Here is a 20,576-nt window from a genome sequence, read left to right as displayed (position 1 = left end):
ATATGATAATAAATGAGATTAGATGATAATCCCCTTTAAAGAGTTCTCTCATTTCTATTCTATATAGCAAGAGGAGCAGAAGAGATGCGTCCCTTGTGGAGATAAGTCCAAGAGACACACCTCTTTAAAGGGTACTCTTGTAACACCGTGTCCTTTCATATTGATAACCACCTTTCGTATGCTAGGAGATCGGGAGGTCAACAGGTCGAATCATCTCGACTAGTTAGAGAGCGTTGACACACGATGTGAAGTTTATATTGACTAAGTCTTGGATCACATCATATGATTTCTGTGTCGATCAAGTCCTATCACATGGCTCCTATTATCTTCATCGCATCACATACTATGAACACTTGATTGTTGTAATGAGCAAGGGTCAAATTTCGACGAATTGAAGACAATGCCCTTTCCCATGGTCAACTATAATTTCTCATTTACTTTTTCATAGATAGTCATGAGATGACTGTGTTGAATCGCTGGAGTGGTAGATGTTGCAATAAACACTTGGTTATACTCATATTAGGACTCATTTTCTAAAGATAAAATAATTCAGTTTTCATCATACTAATGGAAAATTTTGCATGGACCTCCATTTAGATCTAAATTAAAAAATGCATTTATCAACTCATCAGCATACGTTCTAAAAGTTTCATATAGTACATCGTAATTGGAATTCGAACTCTTACCGTGCCCCATTGCTCGAGGGCAAATGGAGTCCAAGAAATTACTATGTGAACCTATATTAGTATAAATTAAAAAAAATCATTAAACATCTCCATCGAGTCCAAAACATATAGAGAAGTGTTTATTTGTGATTTTGATTAGTTTGTGCTCGTATAATAGTTTTGGATAAAAATATTACATAAATTATAGAGTGGGTATTTATTTGTAAATTTAAACTAATTGGGTCCATTAAACAATTAAACTTAGCCTTGGGCTAGCCCGTTTACACCCTTGCTTCTCATATTTTTTTCTCTATTAATATTAATATTGAGCGAGATATTACGTAAGGTGCGGAAATAGATTTATCTATTTTTTTAATATTTTTTTTCTTTTATAACCAATTATACAGAAAGTGACTAGGCTGCGGACAAAGTATCATTGGCCAATGAGCAGGCAGACATACGTAGGCCCCACACTTTCTGTCGTGCAGTTAGTGGCCGTTCATGGTGCTCCGTGATCCTGATCACGCAGCTGAATCCCGATTCAGCCCGCGCAGGTTGTTTTCTTGGCGCCAATTCCTACTTTTCCCGCCAAAATCTGCCCCATTATCTCGCTTTGTCACCTCCGAGCAACGAAGAGAAAAGAGAGAGAGAGAGAGAGAGAGAGCGCTCGCCTGTAATCGAAAGAAACGAGATGGATGCCTTCGGAGGATTCTTCGTGGACGAGAAGGCGGTCCGGGTGGAGAATATCTTCCTTGAGTTTCTCAAGAGGTATTTCGATGCCATCCTTGTTTTTTTTTTGGTTTTTTTTCTCCCTTTCAATTTGGGCTTCCGTTTGATTTGGTCTATGTCTGTTCTACGCGCTACCCAAGATTCAAGCTTGATGCCAACGCGGTGGATCCCTATTATGAGGCGGAGATTGAGGCCATGCGCCACAAGGAATCGACCACCATGTACGTGGATTTCTCCCATGTCATGCGCTTCAACGATGTCCTTCAGAAAGCTATCTCAGAGGAATACCTCAGGTAGGCCATCGTCTGACGCCCCTTCCTATTGATCCCGACTACACAAATCGATAAAGTCGTGACTTTTGCCAGATTCGAGCCCTATCTAAGAAATGCCTGTAAGAGATTCGTAACGGAGCATAAATCGAGCGAGAATAGACAACCCGTCATAACTGATGACAATCCTAATCGTGATATAAATGTTGCTTTCTGCAACATTCCGCTGTTGAAGAGGTATTGTATGTTCTTGAAATTTCGTTCCCTCGTTAATTCGATGCATTGGCTTGTATATTTTAGTCCAAGAGATGGTTTTTCCTCTGCATTTCACATGATGGATGAAAATGCACACAAATAGGTTAAGAGAACTGACGACGTCAGAGATTGGGAGGTTGACTTCTGTAATGGGAGTCGTAACTCGGACGAGCGAGGTCCGGCCTGAGCTCCTGCAGGGAACCTTTAAGTGCCTCGAATGTGGAGGAGTCATTAAGAATGTAGAACAGCAGTACAAGTACACTGAGGTGAGGGCTACTTGTTTTTTCTCTTGCATGAATACCATTCCAATATTCTTTCACTGCAATCTCATTTTCGTTTTCTCTCTCTTTTAGTCATTTTACGTGAAAGATGCTTTTGTTAAACAAAACTCTGATTGCTATTCTATATAGCCTATTATATGCATGAATGCTACATGTGCATCGAGGAATAATTGGGCGTTGCTTCGACAAGAGAGCAAGTTCACAGATTGGCAGAGGGTAAGAATGCAGGAGACTTCTAAAGAAATACCTGCCGGGTCTCTTCCTCGTTCCTTGGATGTTATTCTGCGGCATGAGATTGTTGAGAAGGCAAGGGCTGGAGACACGTAAGCTTATCTGCAAACTTTAGCCTGATGCATTGCAAATAGAAAGGTGGTCATCCTTTTGTTATTCTCATTCTTGGTGCTCTCAGTGTTATCTTCACGGGCGCTTTAGTTGCTGTGCCGGATGTAATGGCGTTGACTTCACCTGGTGAAAGAGCAGAATGCAGGCGCGAAGCTCCTCAGCGTCAGAACATAACTAGTGGTCATGGAGGTGTCAAAGGTCTTAAATCTTTGGGTGTGAGGGATCTGTCATATCGCCTTGCTTTCATTGCAAACTCAGTGCAGGTTAAAATCGGTTCTGATCCTTTGAAAATTGTGTGCTCCTACGTCCTCATTTAGTCCAGCATTGCTAAAATGCATTTCATGCTTGCTTGGTTTAGATAGCAGATGGTAGAGGGGATGGAGACATTAGAGACAGGAAGATGGACATTGATGATAGTGATAAACAGGAGTTCACAGTAAGTTTTTTGTTTTAAGAACTATTAGCTTATTAAGTTTCCCATGTCGAGTATGTGTTACATGAACGATGATATGTTCATGCATTGCTTGGTACTTGAACATGATTTTGTTACTCAAGTTTTCCTTCCATTGCTTCTTAATTTTCTATAGTCTTTTACTTGCCACCTTACTGATAACAAAAAGCATGAATATTGATTCTTCATTCTTAATAAAAGTAATTGAAGATGATGGTGTCATTCTCATCTATTTGACTTAGTCGGTCTTTTCTAACAATGGTATATGTTGTAGCCAGAAGAAGAAGAAGAGGTGATGCAGATGAGGGACACCCCTGATTTTTTCAATAAATTAGTTGATAGCATATGCCCCACAGTTTTTGGCCATCAAGAAATAAAGCGAGCAATTCTTCTTATGCTAGTAGGTGGTGTTCACAAGTTAACCCATGAAGGAATTAACCTTAGAGGTGATATCAATGTGTGCATAGTAGGAGATCCGAGCTGTGCAAAGTCTCAGTTTCTGAAGTATGCTCTAACTTTTGCTTAGTTTTATTAGATTGAATTCGCAATGGGAAATATTGATTTTTCCCATTCTTCTATTGTTTGCGAAAGCTTAATTCCCATATTCTCAACTAAACAGGTATACTGTTGGCCTTGTACCCCGATCTGTTTATACATCTGGCAAATCTTCTTCGGCTGCTGGTCTAACAGCAACAGTGGCAAAGGAGCCTGAGACTGGGGAATTCTGTATTGAGGTATTAATGGTTTTACTCTTTGACATGAGAAACATTAAAATAGTTTACTGATGATCATCCAACAATTGCTTAGTGCAACACTCCAACTGCTTCACTGGATTTTGTTTGCAACATTCTGCATTGCCAACAATTTGCTAATTTCCTTGCATGATTTAGAAACACTTCACATTTGGGCATCTATAGGAGAAACAAAGTAATCTTATTTTGGATCCAATAGTTTTAACTTTTTCTCAATTTTCTTCCTATTTCTTTGTCTCAATTTCATTTATATTCGCAACAGTGCATTTTCAAGTATTTACCTTTTTAAAGAATATGATTTCAATAAATTTGATTTGGTATATTGTCTATCTAAGTAAAATGAAAAATTTCATTTCTTGAAGGCAAACTGTAGCTGTTGCTGTGATGGAAGCATTTGTGCCATTACATATTGTTTTTGTAAACTCTAGGGTTCATATTGAAGCAAAAAATTTGATGAACAAACTGAGAAATATAAATTGCAGGTACCAAAATGGAATTAATCAATGAAAAATGATTGGCATTGCCACATTGTTGGGCAGATCTCTAGCTATTAGAGCTAGTTAAATACTCTTTCAATAAACAGAAAAAGTTCAATTGGACTAGTTTTTAGTCACTATTAAATATCTGGAAAGCATCTTGTTCAGAATACACTGAGAATTTGCACTCCTCGGTATTTCTTGAAATTGTAAATCATGATTGAATTTTGAATTTCTGGTTGGCTGGTGGTTCTGACTAATATTTGTGAAACATCAATTGGAATTTAACGAGGAATTTAAGTGTACAATTTGGAAGAGTGAATTCTTTCTATTGTCCTGCGTCAGTTGAAGTCCTACATTGAACAACTGATGTTGATGATGGAAATAAAAATTGTCAAAGATCAATTTGCTTATTCTTGACGTTGCTCCATCTCATTATTTCTAATCATTTGCTTTTCAAATGATCTCTCTTTTCCCTTTGCAGGCTGGAGCTTTAATGCTTGCAGACAATGGTATATGTTGCATAGATGAATTTGATAAAATGGACATCAAGGACCAGGTAGTTCTTTTCCAGTTCCTATATTTGTATGGCAGTCTAAAGATTTGAAGCACTAACTTGAGTGTATTTCAAGGTTGCTATACATGAAGCCATGGAGCAGCAGACTATAAGCATCACCAAAGCAGGTATACAAGCTACACTAAATGCAAGAACATCAATTTTGGCAGCCGCGAATCCAGCCGGAGGGCGGTATGACAAGTCGAAACCTCTCAAGGTGAATTTCCCTCTTTGAAATTCTGAAATTTTGTTCGAAATGTTGGTACAGTTGATATCTAACGACTTGAGACTTTTTCATCCTTTCTTAGCTCAAATAATGAAAACTAATATTTGTATTCATATCGGCTTTTCAGTATAATGTGGCTCTTCCTCCTGCTATTCTCTCACGTTTTGATCTGGTGTACATAATGATCGATGATCCAGACGAGAACACAGATTATCACATTGCCCATCACATTGTGAGAGTTCGTCAGAGGCGTGAGGATGCGCTTGCTCCTGCATTCACAACTGCGCAGTTGAAGCGATATATAGCTTATGCCAAGTCTATAAAACCTCAGGTTCATGAACTCAATCAGTGTTACCTTCATATTGCAAAAATGAGCTTCATCATTTGATTCTTAAGTGGGCTATCTGAATGCAGCTTAGTTCAGAAGCAAGAAAGGTGCTAGTACAATCATATGTCGTGCTGCGGCGAGGTGATAGTACACCCGGAACCAGAGTTGCTTACAGAATGACAGTTCGGCAGCTTGAGGCATTGATCAGGCTTTCTGAAGCCATTGCTAGGAGCCATTTGGAGAAAGTGGTAAGCATGTATCCATGGTGTACCAAGCTAACTTTCTCTGTCAACAATCTAATTTGTTAAGGTAATATATGTTTATGTTCGTAGGTGCTTCCAGCCCATGTCCGCATGGCCGTAAGACTACTAAAAACATCCATCATCAGGCAAGTTCTTTTTTCAGATATACATAAACACTGCTTTAGTTTCTTTATGTTCTTTAAATAAATCAATGCATATGCAGTGTTGAATCGAGTGAGATTGATCTTTCTGATTTTCAAGAGAATGAAGATGGTACTCCAGAGAGTGTCCCTACCCAAGATGCTAATCTGCCAGCGCCTGAAGAGAATATTCAAACACCTGACAAGGAAGGTAGTATGTCCTTTTGTAATTCAAGTAGCCAGAGAATCTATCTCAGTTTGAGATCTATGCAACTAACAGTAACTGGATGAATGACAAGCAGGGCACGGACAACAATCTGACAGTCATCAGAAAAAGAAACTTGTTATTACTGAGGAGCATTTTCAGAGAGTTACTCAAGCTCTTATTATGGGCTTACGACAGCATGAGGAATCAGTTTCCAGAGAAGGTAAAATTGCTTAATATTATGTTCCTATTTTCGTTTTCTGAATTTTAATTTCCCAACATGTTTCACAAAAAAATTTAATATTTTTGAGAAAGACCTGATGGATGGAAGAACGATGACTATCCTGAGTGGTCATAGAACGAAATGTGAGGTAATTTCTGGATTGTAAACCAACTTCAGTTAGAATAACTGATCGATAATTTGCGACTGTAATGAGATCCATTTTCCAAAATCTGTTGGAAGTGATTTTTTTGTTTTCATAATAGATACTTAGTTCAATCACCTAGAGAACTATCTGTATTCCTTGAAAATGTAAACTTGATGCTGATTAATTCTCCTACTTGTAATTTCGGCCTTGCAGGAAGTGGTTTAGCAGGAATGAAGCAAGGAGATCTAATTATATGGTATGTAGAGCAGCAGAATGCTCAAGGTGCTTATAGGAACACCGAGGAGGTGCGCGAGGAGGTTAAGTGCATCAAAGCCATAATAGAGGTAAAGCCAAACATTTAAATGTAACATAGTTCTCATTTTGAGTTTCAGAGATGTTCTTTCCATGTCATGCAGAGATTGATACAGAGGGAAGGTCATCTGATAGTCATTGATGATGGAGAACCAGCAGCTTCTGCTGGGGGTGATGGCCAAGCAAGAAGATCATCAAGTGAGAATCGAATTATAGCAGTGGCCCCAAATTATGTTATTGATTAGAAACAGACACTGCCGTCTCTGCATCTAAGTTTCTGAATGCAGCTGGTTTAATCTAAGTCTTCATTGTGTATCTCTACATGTTTTGAGATCCCTTTGTGAGAATTGTACTAACTGTTTATTGAAGTTTCTTCTGTTCTTCGTCAGTAAGAACAGAAGCACTTTAAACAAGTCAAACACAGTGAAATCAAGCATTTAAAGATTTGTTTGCATATGCATTTGTATGTTGTTGAGTGCTCAACAAAAGACTTATCGATTATAGTAAAAAGGAGAATATCACACGACAAAACTATAATTTGGTTTTGTAATCTCATACATGAGTTTGTATTTAATACAGAATAAAAACAACACTCATTTTTGTTTGGAGATTGTGCATTTCAAAACTATATATATATGTATATAACAGGATTCACAAATCATCATAACCCATCTACTTGCAGTCTTATTAACAGCTAAAAACTAGTACAACTCCATTATATGTATCACTCTACGAATGAATCTAAATCCTTGGTAAATTTGGGTTACCTGGAGATTGAGATTTGAAATGTTAGCTGCAGGAAGATACGTATGAAGAGCATGATCATCTGCAGCTGATGGATCATTTGAAAAATGGTCCAGTAATTCTGGCTATGAGATTATCGATATTGGTTTTCAAGTTAATCAAGAATTGGATGAGACCTGTCGTGGAAGCTTCACCAACCCTCAAGCCACTCTGGAGTATTAAGATCAGCTAGATCATGAGGGGAGGACGCAGGAAATGTAGCAGCCTCTTCATGGCTTTCAATGTACGAATCGATGCGAGTAATAACTTCATTTGGCACCGGGAAAGTGCCGTCTGTAATTAATTTCCAGTCGATGTCGTTAAACCATGAATGGCTCTTGATAGAGGCTGGACTGTCACTTCCTAATCGTGCAGCTTCGTCGACTTCTAGTAGCTGATGGAAAGTTCTTATTAAACTACTAAACATGGATATAAAGGCAACTTGGATGAAAAAAAATAGGTTAAAAAAGTGAGAAACCTTAGTGATAAGGTCAACTACTTCTATGCTGAAAGATTGAGGTAAAGTAAGTTGACCCTTGGCAATCTTTGTGAATGTCTCGAGTTCACTTTCTCTCCACGAGCCAAATGGCATTTCGGCTTGAAGCATGTAATAGATCAGTACTCCCAAAGCCCACCTGAGTGCATCACAAAATTGAGGCCAGAATCGTGAAATGCTGAGACATTACGAGTATCTTACCAGTCGGCGGTGAACCTGTGTCCTTTTCCCAAGATAACCTCTGGTGCTAAGTAGTCTGCATTGCCACATATAGTGAAAGTTCTTTCTCCATCTAACTTCTTTGAAAATCTGAAATCTACTAGCTAAGGACAAACAGAAGTAACAAATGGAATAGTGTTAAATGTCATACATCGAGCGACTTCATTCATCATAGAGAAAAAAAAACTACCTGCAAACGCCCTGATCGATCAAGCATTAGAACGTCCGGTGAAACACCTCTATAGAGGATAGACTTCTGATCTTCAATATTGGATATCATTAATATTCAATTTATTCTAACTTGATGATAAAATATTTAACATGCAAAAACAAAAGCAGCATCCTTTCAATGTTAAAAAAGTTGTATGAGTCATAAATTTCAAAAAGGGTGATCACTCCTTTGATTTTTACCCATATTTAATTGATAAAAGTACTTTCTACTAGGAAAGAAGTGTCTAACCATGTGTAGTTCTTCCAGTGCTACAATAACTGAAGCTGCAAAATATTGTGCCGATTGTTCATCCAAGGGTGAGTTAATTATAGAAGCCAATGGGCACACGAGACAGCAATTGAGCAGTATCCCGACATGCGAGTCATCAGCACATGTACATAAAACCTTTGGCACAAATGTCAATAAGCTCAAACTCTTCAGTAGTTCTCTCTCTTTCAAGACACATTCTTCCTTCCCAAGATCTTTGATCTTCCTCTTAGAGAACATTTTTAAGCTTCGCATAGTATCTGATAGGCACTCAAACATAGCATACCACAGTTAAATCCACTTTGTTTTGACACAAATTGGTGATCAAAAGAAAAGGAATATCTACAGTAATTACTTTTTTTTTTCGCAAAAAAATTCCTACCAGAAGAATTTAAAATGACAAGGCCAATCTCACAACAGTCAGTGGAGTATATGCTCATCTTCCATTCCTAGATAACATGTCATTATCAACTTCAATATTCAAAACTTTCCATTTTGTCTACAATATCATTCCAAAATTTATTTTTTGATGGCTTACCAAATCAGAGAACTGAATATTGTATGTACCAGCAGCAGAATTTGGTTCGACTTCTTTCAGAGAATCTTGGAAATCCTTCGACCTAGAAGCCATAACACAATTCATATAACCAGGTAAAAGAGTTTCAAAATTTTAATTTTGTTAAATACGTACTTGCGATGATTGTTTTGAGTTTTTGTCAAAGGGCCAACTATCAAATCGAAGTTTTCCTTTGTAAAAACTGAACAGACCACCTCACCAACTGCAACCGCAGTAAGAGAACTAATATGCTCATCAAGAAGAGTCCATTGTCCAAAATGGCTTCCCACCGAGATCTCAACTACATGTTCACCGTCTTCTTGAAAGTGGCACCCCTGATCAAAAAGAGTGGAAAGAAGACTGCATGCGTTTGGACTCAACAGCTCCGGTCTGTACATCAGCCTCACCTTACCTTTTTGGATTAGATACAGTGAAGAGAGATGTTGATTCTGCAAGATAAATAATCGTATTGAGGCAACCAGTAAACAAAAAATATACTAAAAGTGCTGGAGTAAATCAGGGGAATAGATGGATGAAGAAAAAAAAGAGATTGAAGAAGCGTTCTGAGTCCTTTGGCTTGGTGTACAAGTTAAAGCATCTATCATCTGCTTACAGATTCGTATAGCCATGATCAATACATGATTGATGCAGGATCATTCCCCAAAGAATTTAACTCACATCAAGAGGAAAAATAGATGCACTCTAGACCAAATACTATGGACCTTGTCAACTATTTGTTGTCCATCTGAGAAAGAAACTTCGATAAGAGCCTCTGCAATGTGACTTAGTTGTAAGATTGTCAATTTGGAGAAAAGGTCAACTGATCGGAGCAACTTTAGTGATGATAAATTGGAGAACTCTGACATAAGAATTACTCGGAAGTCTTCCCTCTTCAAGCACCAAAGAGTTCCAGCAGTAACTGCATGAACTGATGCCTGAAGTGGCTTGTTGTACCTATGAGAGAACAGCTAGGCACAAAATTAGGTTTTATCTTAATTAGATATATTTTGATGGTTAGCACATGAAATATCAAAGACATATCCAGCTAGAATGATGAATGACAATGAGAAGCAATGTTGGTTAACAAAAATGTACTGATTATTGACATAAATCTTGAACAAAAATTATTCCAAAAATCAAAAGTTTCCAGGTGAAATTCAATACAATTTTATTAAGATGAGGCACACAAGCGTGCATAATCCCCAGAAAAATGAATATGACACTACCTCCAACTTCCAAGCAAGCCCCAATAAGCATAATGTAGCAAAATTCTAGAAATTCACAATGCAATGAGACAAAGAAAAATACGATCATATGAGGCCACAATCTAAAATTTAGCAGTGCTTACTGTCAAGGTTTGAACAAGTCAATTCAGCCACCTATGCAATGAGCATAATGTAGCAAAATTCTAGAAATTCACAATGCAATGAGACAAAGAAAAATACGATCATATGAGGCCACAATCTAAAATTTAGCAGTGCTTACTGTCAAGGTTTTAACAAGTCAATTCAGCCACCTATGCAATGAGCATAATGTAGCAAAATTCTAGAAATTCACAATGCAATGAGACAAAGAAAAATACGATCATATGAGGCCACAATCTAAAATTTAGCAGTGCTTACTGTCAAGGTTTTAACAAGTCAATTCAGCCACCTATGCAGCAGCTAGGCAGATTGGAACTGGATTCCAGTGGTTACTTATGCAGATTAAGAAGTGTGACCACATATAGCCACATGCAGTTGAAAAACAAAATCATATTTTTCATTGAGACCAATTTAGAGGGAACCAAATTGACTTAAAAACAAAGGGTATCCTATTTGGTAGCTCATAACATGTAAGTGTTATTCTAAACACTTGTTTCGCAAGTGATAAGCAATTTAGATTTAAATTATATGCATCATGATTGATAAACATTGATTGTGTATTTTGTGTTTTGCATTGTATGATAGATATAATTTTTATGATTGACATAATTTTCTGTGGAAGAATGAATAGCATTAGTTGATTAATATTATTTAGGTTATGCTAGTGCAATCATGCTCTGAGTGGCTAAGATGGACCTTTGGTTTGATATTTGTGCAAAGAGTTTAAATTAGGCTTGCATTTGCATTTCACATGTGTGTTAAGTTGTGCAGGAACTCGGTAAGACACACATAGAGCTTGCATAGCCCATGACTCAACAAAGGAGGGTGCATGAGGTATTTGAGGGACCGTAGAACGAGAAACATTGAGTGATATTGGAACATCTCGTGGAGCATGACTTGGGCACCAACTTGGTTGGCTTAATGGCTCATGGTCCATTAGAAATCGGAGAAGGATGGTATGAAGAACAACAGAACGAGGAGCATCAAGGTGCAGCATTGATAGTAAATGGAAGAAGGTAAACTACGTAGCAAAAGAGTGAATGATGACACGTGGAACAAGCTGCAGGCTCAATGCATCCGAGGAACTTGAAGACCTTGGGGGATGGCCTCAATGGCGAAATCAAGCTGCGGAAGTGCAGAAGGTAAGCTCATGTGTGAGCTATGAGGGTTGAGAGGCTTGTATCCTTTGGAGAGGTGCTCTAGTTAGCTGAAGGTGATTTCAATCAATTGGTGAGCTGAATCATAGTTGGGGCTCTAGTTAGCTGAAGGTGATTTCAATCAATTGGTGAGCTGAATCAGCTAAGGAATTGACTCAAGTTAATCAACTAGCGAATAGAAACGCCTCAATCAACTGGATAGTCACTAATCTAAGATTAGTCGATTGATGGTAAATTCTAGTGGACTGATCTTCCAATAAGAAAGTCAGTTTAGTAGTTTAATGAGCATGATATTGCAAGTTTGTTTGTTTATTTTGAGAGCTTCTTTATTTATTTACAGGTTTATTTATAAGCTTAATTTGAGCTTTGTTAATGAAAATAATGCATAAGCTTTGTTCATGGACATTGCTTATGAACATTTTTAACAAACTGTTTACCATATGTGTTCACGAACATCTACAAGCTGAACACGTGTTCAAGCTTGTTCATTTAGTTGACTTTATTTAATGAATTATTCAAGGATGTTCATTTAGCTCACCTTGTGCATATTGAACTCAAACAAGTTCTTACCAAGTCAAATACTAAACTTTGTTATGAACCTTTAGTTCATTTACAGACCTATAAAAGACAACACAGAAGCCCTTTATTTAATGGTGGATAACATAACAAACATTGGATTTGCTTCGTGCTCTCATTACATCATATTAATAGCAATACATGTGCACCTCCAACAAGAAAAAAGAAATCAAAAGATAATTGCCAACTGTATACATATTTCTTTATAGTTCCGACTATGTGCTTTCCTTCCGTAATGCTAAATAACAAGTTTGTTCTTCTTTTAGTAATTCAGCAGGCTGTTTTATTTATTAAAGATTGCAATCTTCTTCCATATCCTAGTCATATAACCTTGCTCAAGTTTATGAATAAGAATTTTATTGTAAATGCACTAGTTGGTGAAAGGCTATGTAAGTCTCATGGGGGTTTACGACAGTTATTCATCATATACTAGTGTGAATCTGCATCTCAAAAAAGCAAAATGTTTCATGTTTCTTTCTTATGGACAATTGAATAACATGATTGCCTAATAACTTGATATTGGGAGTATGTTGTGAAATATGCATTTATGTAAGAATTTCAGTAATATCCCTTGATGATGTTGATACTATTTTATCATCCAGATGGGAGTGGAAACGATTTGAGAAGGATAAATTAATCTATAGCTGTAACATACATTAGTGCTAGTTCTCCAAAGGATGACAGTTTCTCTGCTGTATATCGATGTAGAACTTTGGTGACTTCTTTCCCTTCTTCTTCCTGTTTACAATATCTGATTAGTGCCTGCCCTAATTTCAATATTAATATCACACAAAAAATAACTTTTAAATAGTTCATTACACACAATTTTAAGTGGATACGCCACATTAATACTGCATGATTAATGTTAGCTGATCACGAGAACCCTACAATCTAGAACTTCAGAAAAACAAAAATTAGAGTACACCTATCGTTATAGTCAGGTTCCCTTTGCACTTCTCCTTGGCAATAAATATTGGACAGTATGTATGTTTTTATAAAAGGGAAAGGAAGGCCCAAAGCCTGCCCATTAGGTTAACAAATAAATATGTACAGGACGGTGTTTACAGTGGAGTAGTTAACAATGGGAAGCAAAAAAAAAAAGTTTTAATCCTTCAGAATATTGTAAATCTGTCTCAGCCACATCCAAATCACATTTTCTTGCTATCATGGTCTGAAGAGACAAAGGACCTGTGCAAGAAGGTGAGAATTGAATTGCCACAACCAAGGCTGAGTGAGTAATGGGTGCATCTGTAACCAGTTATAGCATTTATGACCAAGTTGTAAGTTTGAACACATGAAAAGAAAAATGGATGAGGGAACACTTGATTAACAAAATGCAGGCTGCAAGGGGGAAGTGTATCACTTTAAAAGGCAAGTCTGTCCTTTGCCCTATTCTTAAGACTACACCAACCTTGTCTTTTTAGATGAGGATGAAAGTGATAGACCCAGATTTTGTGGAAGACTTGACTAAACAAACAAAATGGATGTTATTTTGTTGCATCATCAATCATGCTTATCAAGTGCAATACATGCTCTTGGCGTAGTTTATTTATAACCTAGTAGCCATTTCAAAGATTTTAAGTACCACATTGGTTCTTTATCATGACAGAGTAAAAGAGTGACACTTTCACATTAGAAATGTCAATCCCTCCATCTACTTAGGTGTCTGCCACAATGAATAAATATTTATTGCTGACAACATATCTAAGGGATGCAACGAACAGTGAAAATAAGAACATTAAAAGTTTGAGGTATATAGCTGGAGACTCTGAAAAGGTCCTTTTTAACTAGTGTGCCATCATCCCACTTGTTTGTTGATGTGCAACTGATTTACTAATTTGAAGAGGGAGAGGATTTGCAAACACGATCTTGTACCAAAGCCCAACACTCACAAAGATACTAAAAGACTGCATCTGAGAAAACATATCTAAAGCCTTGACAAAGTCTGCTATTGAGGCAAAGCATGGAGGTGAATTTTCTTCGCATAGGTGTAGAACCATGAGAGATATTATGAAAGCTTTTCCAATCCACATGTGCTTGACAAACATTGATTGGAATCTTTCGACAATTGAAGAAAATAAAGTTTCATCTTGTTTGTCAAAACTCTAAGTGATCTTGACTACAAAATGAATCAAAGAGAGGTTTAATTTGTAATTCTTTTTCAGGATATGAAACTTTGCTATTTGGGTAATGAAGGATTAATTCATTTTTGCAATCAAAGGAAGCCAATGTGAAATAAAATCACCCAGATTTTTTGATATAGAAAACCATCCACAACTGCAGACATTGTTTTTTCCAAATTCCGAAGTGGAAGACTGTGGATTCAATTACAAGAGATAGTGGATCCTCTACGTGAGGCATTTTTTAAAAGAAAAAAATAGCACATTCTAGTTGATCTCTACCATTTGAAATCCCTCATTAATCCCAGCTAAGGCAGGAAGCATTGAGGGTTTTCATTTTGAGTCCATTTGTTTTGGTATGGAAGAACGATGAGCCTGTCACCCAGCTTGGCCTACTTTATTTTTGCGATCTTTATAGCGAATAGATTGATGGATCCATACATAAGTATCTTAAAATTGTTAAATTAGGAAATGATGAGTTATCTATAATTGAGAGTATTAAGTATTTAGGATTGTTTTTGCAAAAGAGTGGAAGAATTAATAAAAATGTTGTACATAGGATATAAGTAAGATGGTTGAAATGGAGGAGAGTGTCAGATGATCTTTGTGATTGTAAGGTACCTCAAAAGTTTAAAGAGAAATTTTACAAAACGACGGTTAAACCTACTATATTATATAGAGTTGAATGTTTGACTATAAAACAAGTACACGAGCAAAAGATGAGTTGTAAAGATGAAGATGTTAAGGTGAATGTGTGGACATACGAGGATGACAAGATAAGAAATGAGAATATTAGAAAGAAAGTAAGAGTGCGCATATTGAGGGAAAACTCTGAGAGATATGTTTCAGATGGCATAGACTTGTACTTAGGCATCTAATAAATGTCTCAGCTAGGCAATGTGAACCCATGACAAATACATACATTAATAAAGGAAGAAAGAAACCAATAAAACAATAATAAAATAGAATAAAATTCATTTAAATATAAATGAGGATATAGTATGAAATCGAGCCCAATGGCGTAGGAGAATCCGTATAGCTAACCTCACTTAGTGGGATAAATGCTTGGTTGTTATTGTTCTTGTATAGCCAATAGATTCTTTTGGTAGTCAAATGATTGTGTAGGGTTTGAAGGAGGTTCTTCACACTAATTCTGTTGAAGTGATATTTTAGATTCTTCAATGCTTTCTGATGAGTGAAGCTCTTGTAGTAAAAATGCATTTTCTCTTGTTTGGGTGGGTCAACACATGAGTCTTCTCCCACTCTTTAACTAAGTGGTGCAATAGAATGTTGCTTTAGATACGCCTATTTAGATGGCAGGTAAGACAATGGGTATTCACCACTTATGCTCAGGAAGATGCTCCTGGCTAAAAGTTCTCAAACTGAATAGGTTTGTCATTACATTTATGAGTGGATTTGACTTAGTAGTGGTGGGGCATGGTCATAAAATGATCTAAAGGGTGAGCTATGTGCATAATGTGCGCCATTGTCAAATTCAAGACAAATGAGATTTCATCGAGTCTAGACAAATACACGATTGCACCAAGTGTATTTTCTTCTAGTTATAGGAAGGTTCCAGTTCATGGATGACCTCATCAAGAAATAGAGATCCATGAGGATACATCTGCAATTTTGTCTCTCTTTTTGGCTAAGATATATGCTATACTTAAATTTCCCATTAAGAGTGATAAGACTTGAGTAGATAGAAGAGACCATGGGTATTTCATGACATAAGGTTGATTGACATGTCATGTCAAATTTATTCTGCAGGTTTAGAAATGAATAAATAATAACTCGAGGAGATCCATCTGGTTCCATTTCCAGCCATAAACCATTGCAGTCTGTGAGGGAGTGTGAGGTCAGAAGTAATCCGATCCTCAATGTACAACTGTGATACGGTCGATTTTGTTTACTAATCCTGCTCTAGTGATGACATTTTTTGCAGCTTAGTCATGATGAAAGAACAATGTATTACTTATAATTTGAACATTGTACTTTTCACTCTACATCCAGTTTCACAACTGCATGCATTTCTCTTCGAATTGCAACACATCTTATGTTTCTGTTTTCATAGTTAGATAGTCATTTAAGGTCTCCTCTCCCATGCTCACTTTATTATGTATTTCTTCCATTGCTCGGTTAAATTGAAAACTCTCATCAATGTCGTTAGTTTCTAGATTTCATTTTGTTGATTCACCCTTGATATTCATAAGAGAAACTTGGACTATGCCTTAGTGTGTTATAGGAATGGGTAAATTCTAAACATGAGAGAGAAACTATAAAAAAAGTCCAAATTATAGAGAAAAGAAAATAATTATCATGATATTATAGTTCATAAATTAGAACAAGCACCTGAATTGCTACAACTTCAAACTCTCCACTTCCAACAACATAGAAGCAATCACCTTCCCCACCCTGTATTAATGAAGACACATCATTCATTTATCTGAAAACTATATTTTTCCTTCCAAAAGTTCAATTCAAAAGTTTCAGCTACTTTTTCACTGAGATAGAAAGACTACCTGTTGCACAACAACATCACCTGGTTTCACATCAACTCTTCTCATGCAGTCAAGCAACACATGTCTTTGTGAATCTGTAAGCTTTCGAAAGAGAAAGTGATCATGCAATGCCTGCTCAATATGTGCCTGAATAGAAGTATTGACAACTCAACTATTAAGCAAGTTTCCACTTACAACAAAGTGATGTCTATTTTTATGGCAAGTGTATAGATGTTACCTCTTCTTCCCATGTTTTTCTATTTGATGGAGAGGGAGGGGCCCAAGTATATCCATTCTCAAGATAACTCTCAATAGCTTTTAATCGTGTGCGTGACGGATCCTGTTTTGCACGATGAGTCCTGGCGTTCCAATTTACGGTGAGTGGGGATTCAGAACCTATATCTTGAACAACATGTTCTGAAGGATTCGAGAGGCATATCAGCTCCAGTTTTAAGTGACATTGCCTAAAAAACAAGAGATGGAAGCAGACATTCAAATTAAAATACAAATTGTCCAACGAGCATTAGTTCACAAATGACTAATGAAAGACATCCTCATACATTAGAAATCCCACTTATATGAACAACAATGATAGTAATGTCATCTGTACGAGTTTCATACTGTAGCCAAAGTCGATAAGATTCAGAACAATTGCTGCACATGCATCACGAGGATCCTTAAACTTGGCAACCTGAAAGTTTAATCACATTCACAACAAAGAAAAGAGACCGAAAGGATTGATGAAACAGTGGCAAAAATATATAGGGGTATGTACAAAGGACAAAGCTATAGTAAGTGTTACTATTAGAATTATGTCACAACCTGCATGATCAAAGGCTCTTCGTACAGGAAAGTATCAAACATGTTACTGAATGTTCTTACTTCTTAATAATCGATTACATTTCCATAATATACAAGCAATAAAATCAGAAGACCTTGGCTATTGTGGACCACACTGCTGGTAGCGTAAAATGATTGTCATTGAAAAACACCATGGGCTTGAGTTTTAGAAAGTTTCAACTTAGTACTCATTAAATAACTAAAATGGAGGCCTGATGATGCAGTGGATCAATTTAGAAATTTTCTTTTAAACTTTCATAACCTTACAACTAACATCTGATTCACACTAACAAAGTTAAGATTTAGATGTTACCATTCTTGATGATAACAAATTCACAAATGCAAGATCGAATCTGCAAGTAAATAAGACTCAGAAAGAATTACTCACCATATCAACTACAGTTTGACTGGAAAGGAACTCAAAGACACCATCGCTAGCAATCACAAAGAAGGGATGGAGTGGAGTAAGCTCCATGACAAATATCTCTGGGGCTGCAACAACACCAATAGATTCTGCAACAGAATCTCCAATACTTCGTGTGAATGCTGTTCCTGGATACATTGCATTTTGCACCCACAGCCGTGGGGGATCACCATCATCGCCTTCTTCGTTACCCCAACACTGCACATCTGGGTTTTTTAGGCCCTCTATCTGATCCAACGTCAGCACCCTCGCTCCACAATTCTTGACTCTCTCAAGTTCATCACTCCTAAATGAGATCTGATCTAATGAGAGATCCACAGCTACAATATCCTTCCCTCTCTTCTCAGCGATGACAGCCCTAGAATCACCTGCATTTGCAACATAAATTGTTCTACCCCTAACCAAAATTGTAATTGCTGTGGTTCCACTCATTGAATCATCCAAAATCCGCATGCAACTGTGAATTTGTTGCAAGAAAAGCCGCATGGATAGCCTTGAAGGCATCTGTCTGAAACTTGTTATTCCGAGCAAGTTTTCACACAATTTCCGCTTCACAAATTGCGAGCACTGGGCTCCATATTCTCCATGCCCATCAAACACACCAAAGAAATGATCATCCAGATTTGTACCAAATGGAGCGTGAATGCAAAAACTATCCTGATTGGCCTTATCCAATGCCTCCGGATAGTATCCTCTCTGAGATAGGTAAGAGTATCGCAACTCAAAGTTACCTCCAGGAACCCTAACTTTCCTTTGATCCTTCAGGAGGGAGAAATTGCGATGAAACCCTGAGAGACGATTGATGCCCACATCAGAATCTCTAGTTATGCTCAGTTGGTTCAATCGATCTTCACTTTCTCCATCACTATCCGAAGAAGTATGGCCAGTTTCCACACCCTTGATTCTATTTCCCTTGCTATAAGATGTTGTCGGGGAGTGAGGCACTCGCCCAAGACAGCCTCTCGAATAGAAACACCCCATTACAGAGTCAATCAAGAACAAACACTGCTTACTCTACAGCATTCTCAATAGTGAACTTTCAAAGCTCAGCACAACTGAAAACAACAGCAACAAATCGATAAATACAAAGCACCTAGAAACCACCCGATCTGGCGTCTATGTAGGTCTTCCGGTATGTGCACTGAAGTGATCCCCAAAATCAAGCTTTGGCACAACCCACCCTAGTTTTCACGTTAGCGGCATCAAGCAGGCCTGAATCGAATTGGTACAACAATATAAGAATCGGAAGCAAAAAAAATTCTTCACAATCTATCATCTTTCAACAAAACGAAAAGAAAAACCAAATAGAATTATCTTTCGGCGAAAGCAGAACCAGATAGAAGGGGGAAAAGGAAGAGAAACGAATCAAAAAGGCAGCTTTCCAAGATCTCGTGACCCAGGCGAGCAGCAGTAACTGCAAACCACACTGAGACGGATGCACAGAAAGAACGCTCTAATCGGACAGATATATACGGTCGGGGAAGAAAAAAAACCCCCCATTTCCCACCGCTGCCGCGTCGTCATCCATATCGCCTCCATCCCTCATCTGATTCCGAGCCGTTCGATCATCGGAAGGAGAGGCGGCGCGAGCAAGTGCAAGAATGTTGCGATGGACAAACCCCGCGCTATCTTTCTCTCCTCGGCCACGATCGTGCTAAAGGTGAACTGACTTTACCTCTTGCCCCGAAACAGACTCGTCGATGATGAAAGGCTGATGAAGCTGATTCGCTGCAGCCTCCATGGGGATGAACTTGTGAGGAGGAGCAGCTGCCACGCCTAGCTCCTCGGTGGATAAGGCTGCCGGTTAGATCACCCTCCTGTTGTGAAGATGACGGGGGAGCGACCGGCTTGAATCGTGCTCATGTCCAATGGCGAGGCACGCTGACTCCGCCGTGCGCTCTCGGACATGGATCATGGACTGGCGCCGTGGTGCTTCGAGAATGCCGTAAAATTTAGGTGGATCTCGCACAGTACGGATAGATCCGCGAGTAAATCCTTTGCTTTTATTAGATTGTTTGGTCCAGTGTTTTTTTATTAGATTTTTTGGTCAAAATTAGAAGGAACAAAAAAACAACCTTCCCTACCTCATTTTGACCAAACTTGTTAAAATATAAAATAAAAATTTTAAACTTAATTAAAATTATTATATAAAGAGCATTACTATATTCAAATATCCTTTTATAATTTAATTAATATCATTTTATTTATTTTAATTAAAATTAATATAACATTAGATAAATAATTTTAGTTAAATTATTAAAAGTACCATAAACCTCAAATAAGGATTACTCGAATGTTTAATATATTATTATAAACTAAATAAAATCTGCGATTGAAATTAAATTAAAACGTATGCAATTTGATTTAATTAACATGACACTTTATTATGATTATTAAAAATATATAAAAATTGTGGTTTATTTCAATCTTATAGTGAAAATCAGTTTCTCGTGACGTGGAGGAAG

At 37.4% G+C, this 20,576-nt stretch overlaps 1 protein-coding gene and 2 pseudogenes across 3 annotated transcripts; 1 reads left to right on the top strand and 2 right to left on the bottom strand.

Moving 5' to 3' along the window:
• The first annotated feature begins 1,356 nt into the window (after nucleotides 1–1,356).
• On the top strand, nucleotides 1,357–6,842 carry LOC141811862 (DNA replication licensing factor MCM6). Of its 3 annotated transcripts, none has more exons than XM_074699931.1 (18): nucleotides 1,357–1,433; nucleotides 1,535–1,687; nucleotides 1,760–1,900; nucleotides 2,022–2,184; nucleotides 2,329–2,522; nucleotides 2,609–2,804; nucleotides 2,900–2,977; nucleotides 3,267–3,496; nucleotides 3,612–3,726; nucleotides 4,705–4,779; nucleotides 4,853–4,993; nucleotides 5,130–5,333; nucleotides 5,417–5,578; nucleotides 5,663–5,718; nucleotides 5,796–5,923; nucleotides 6,015–6,140; nucleotides 6,499–6,629; nucleotides 6,702–6,842. In XM_074699931.1, exons 1-18 carry the CDS (start codon nucleotides 1,357–1,359, stop codon nucleotides 6,840–6,842), a joined length of 2,511 nt encoding a protein of 836 aa, XP_074556032.1. The 3 variants fall into 3 exon arrangements, with proteins under 3 accessions (XP_074556032.1, XP_074556033.1, XP_074556034.1); XM_074699932.1 differs by having other exon boundaries at nucleotides 6,012–6,140; XM_074699933.1 differs by having other exon boundaries at nucleotides 5,796–5,926.
• Nucleotides 6,843–7,123: 281 nt separating this feature from the next.
• Nucleotides 7,124–20,576, bottom strand: part of LOC141811891 (protein phosphatase 2C and cyclic nucleotide-binding/kinase domain-containing protein-like) — an 18,118-nt pseudogene continuing 4,665 nt past the window's right edge.
• Nucleotides 17,104–18,993, bottom strand: LOC141811409 (protein phosphatase 2C and cyclic nucleotide-binding/kinase domain-containing protein-like; annotated as a pseudogene).

Source organism: Curcuma longa, chromosome 17, assembly GCF_044706935.1.
Source record: "Curcuma longa cultivar G26 ecotype Majalengka, Jawa Barat chromosome 17, ITB_CL_G26_1.1, whole genome shotgun sequence".
In the NCBI taxonomy this organism is placed as follows: Eukaryota; Viridiplantae; Streptophyta; class Magnoliopsida; order Zingiberales; family Zingiberaceae; genus Curcuma; species Curcuma longa.
Note: the sequence above shows the minus strand (reverse complement) of the source record. Positions and strands in the feature narration are given on the sequence as shown.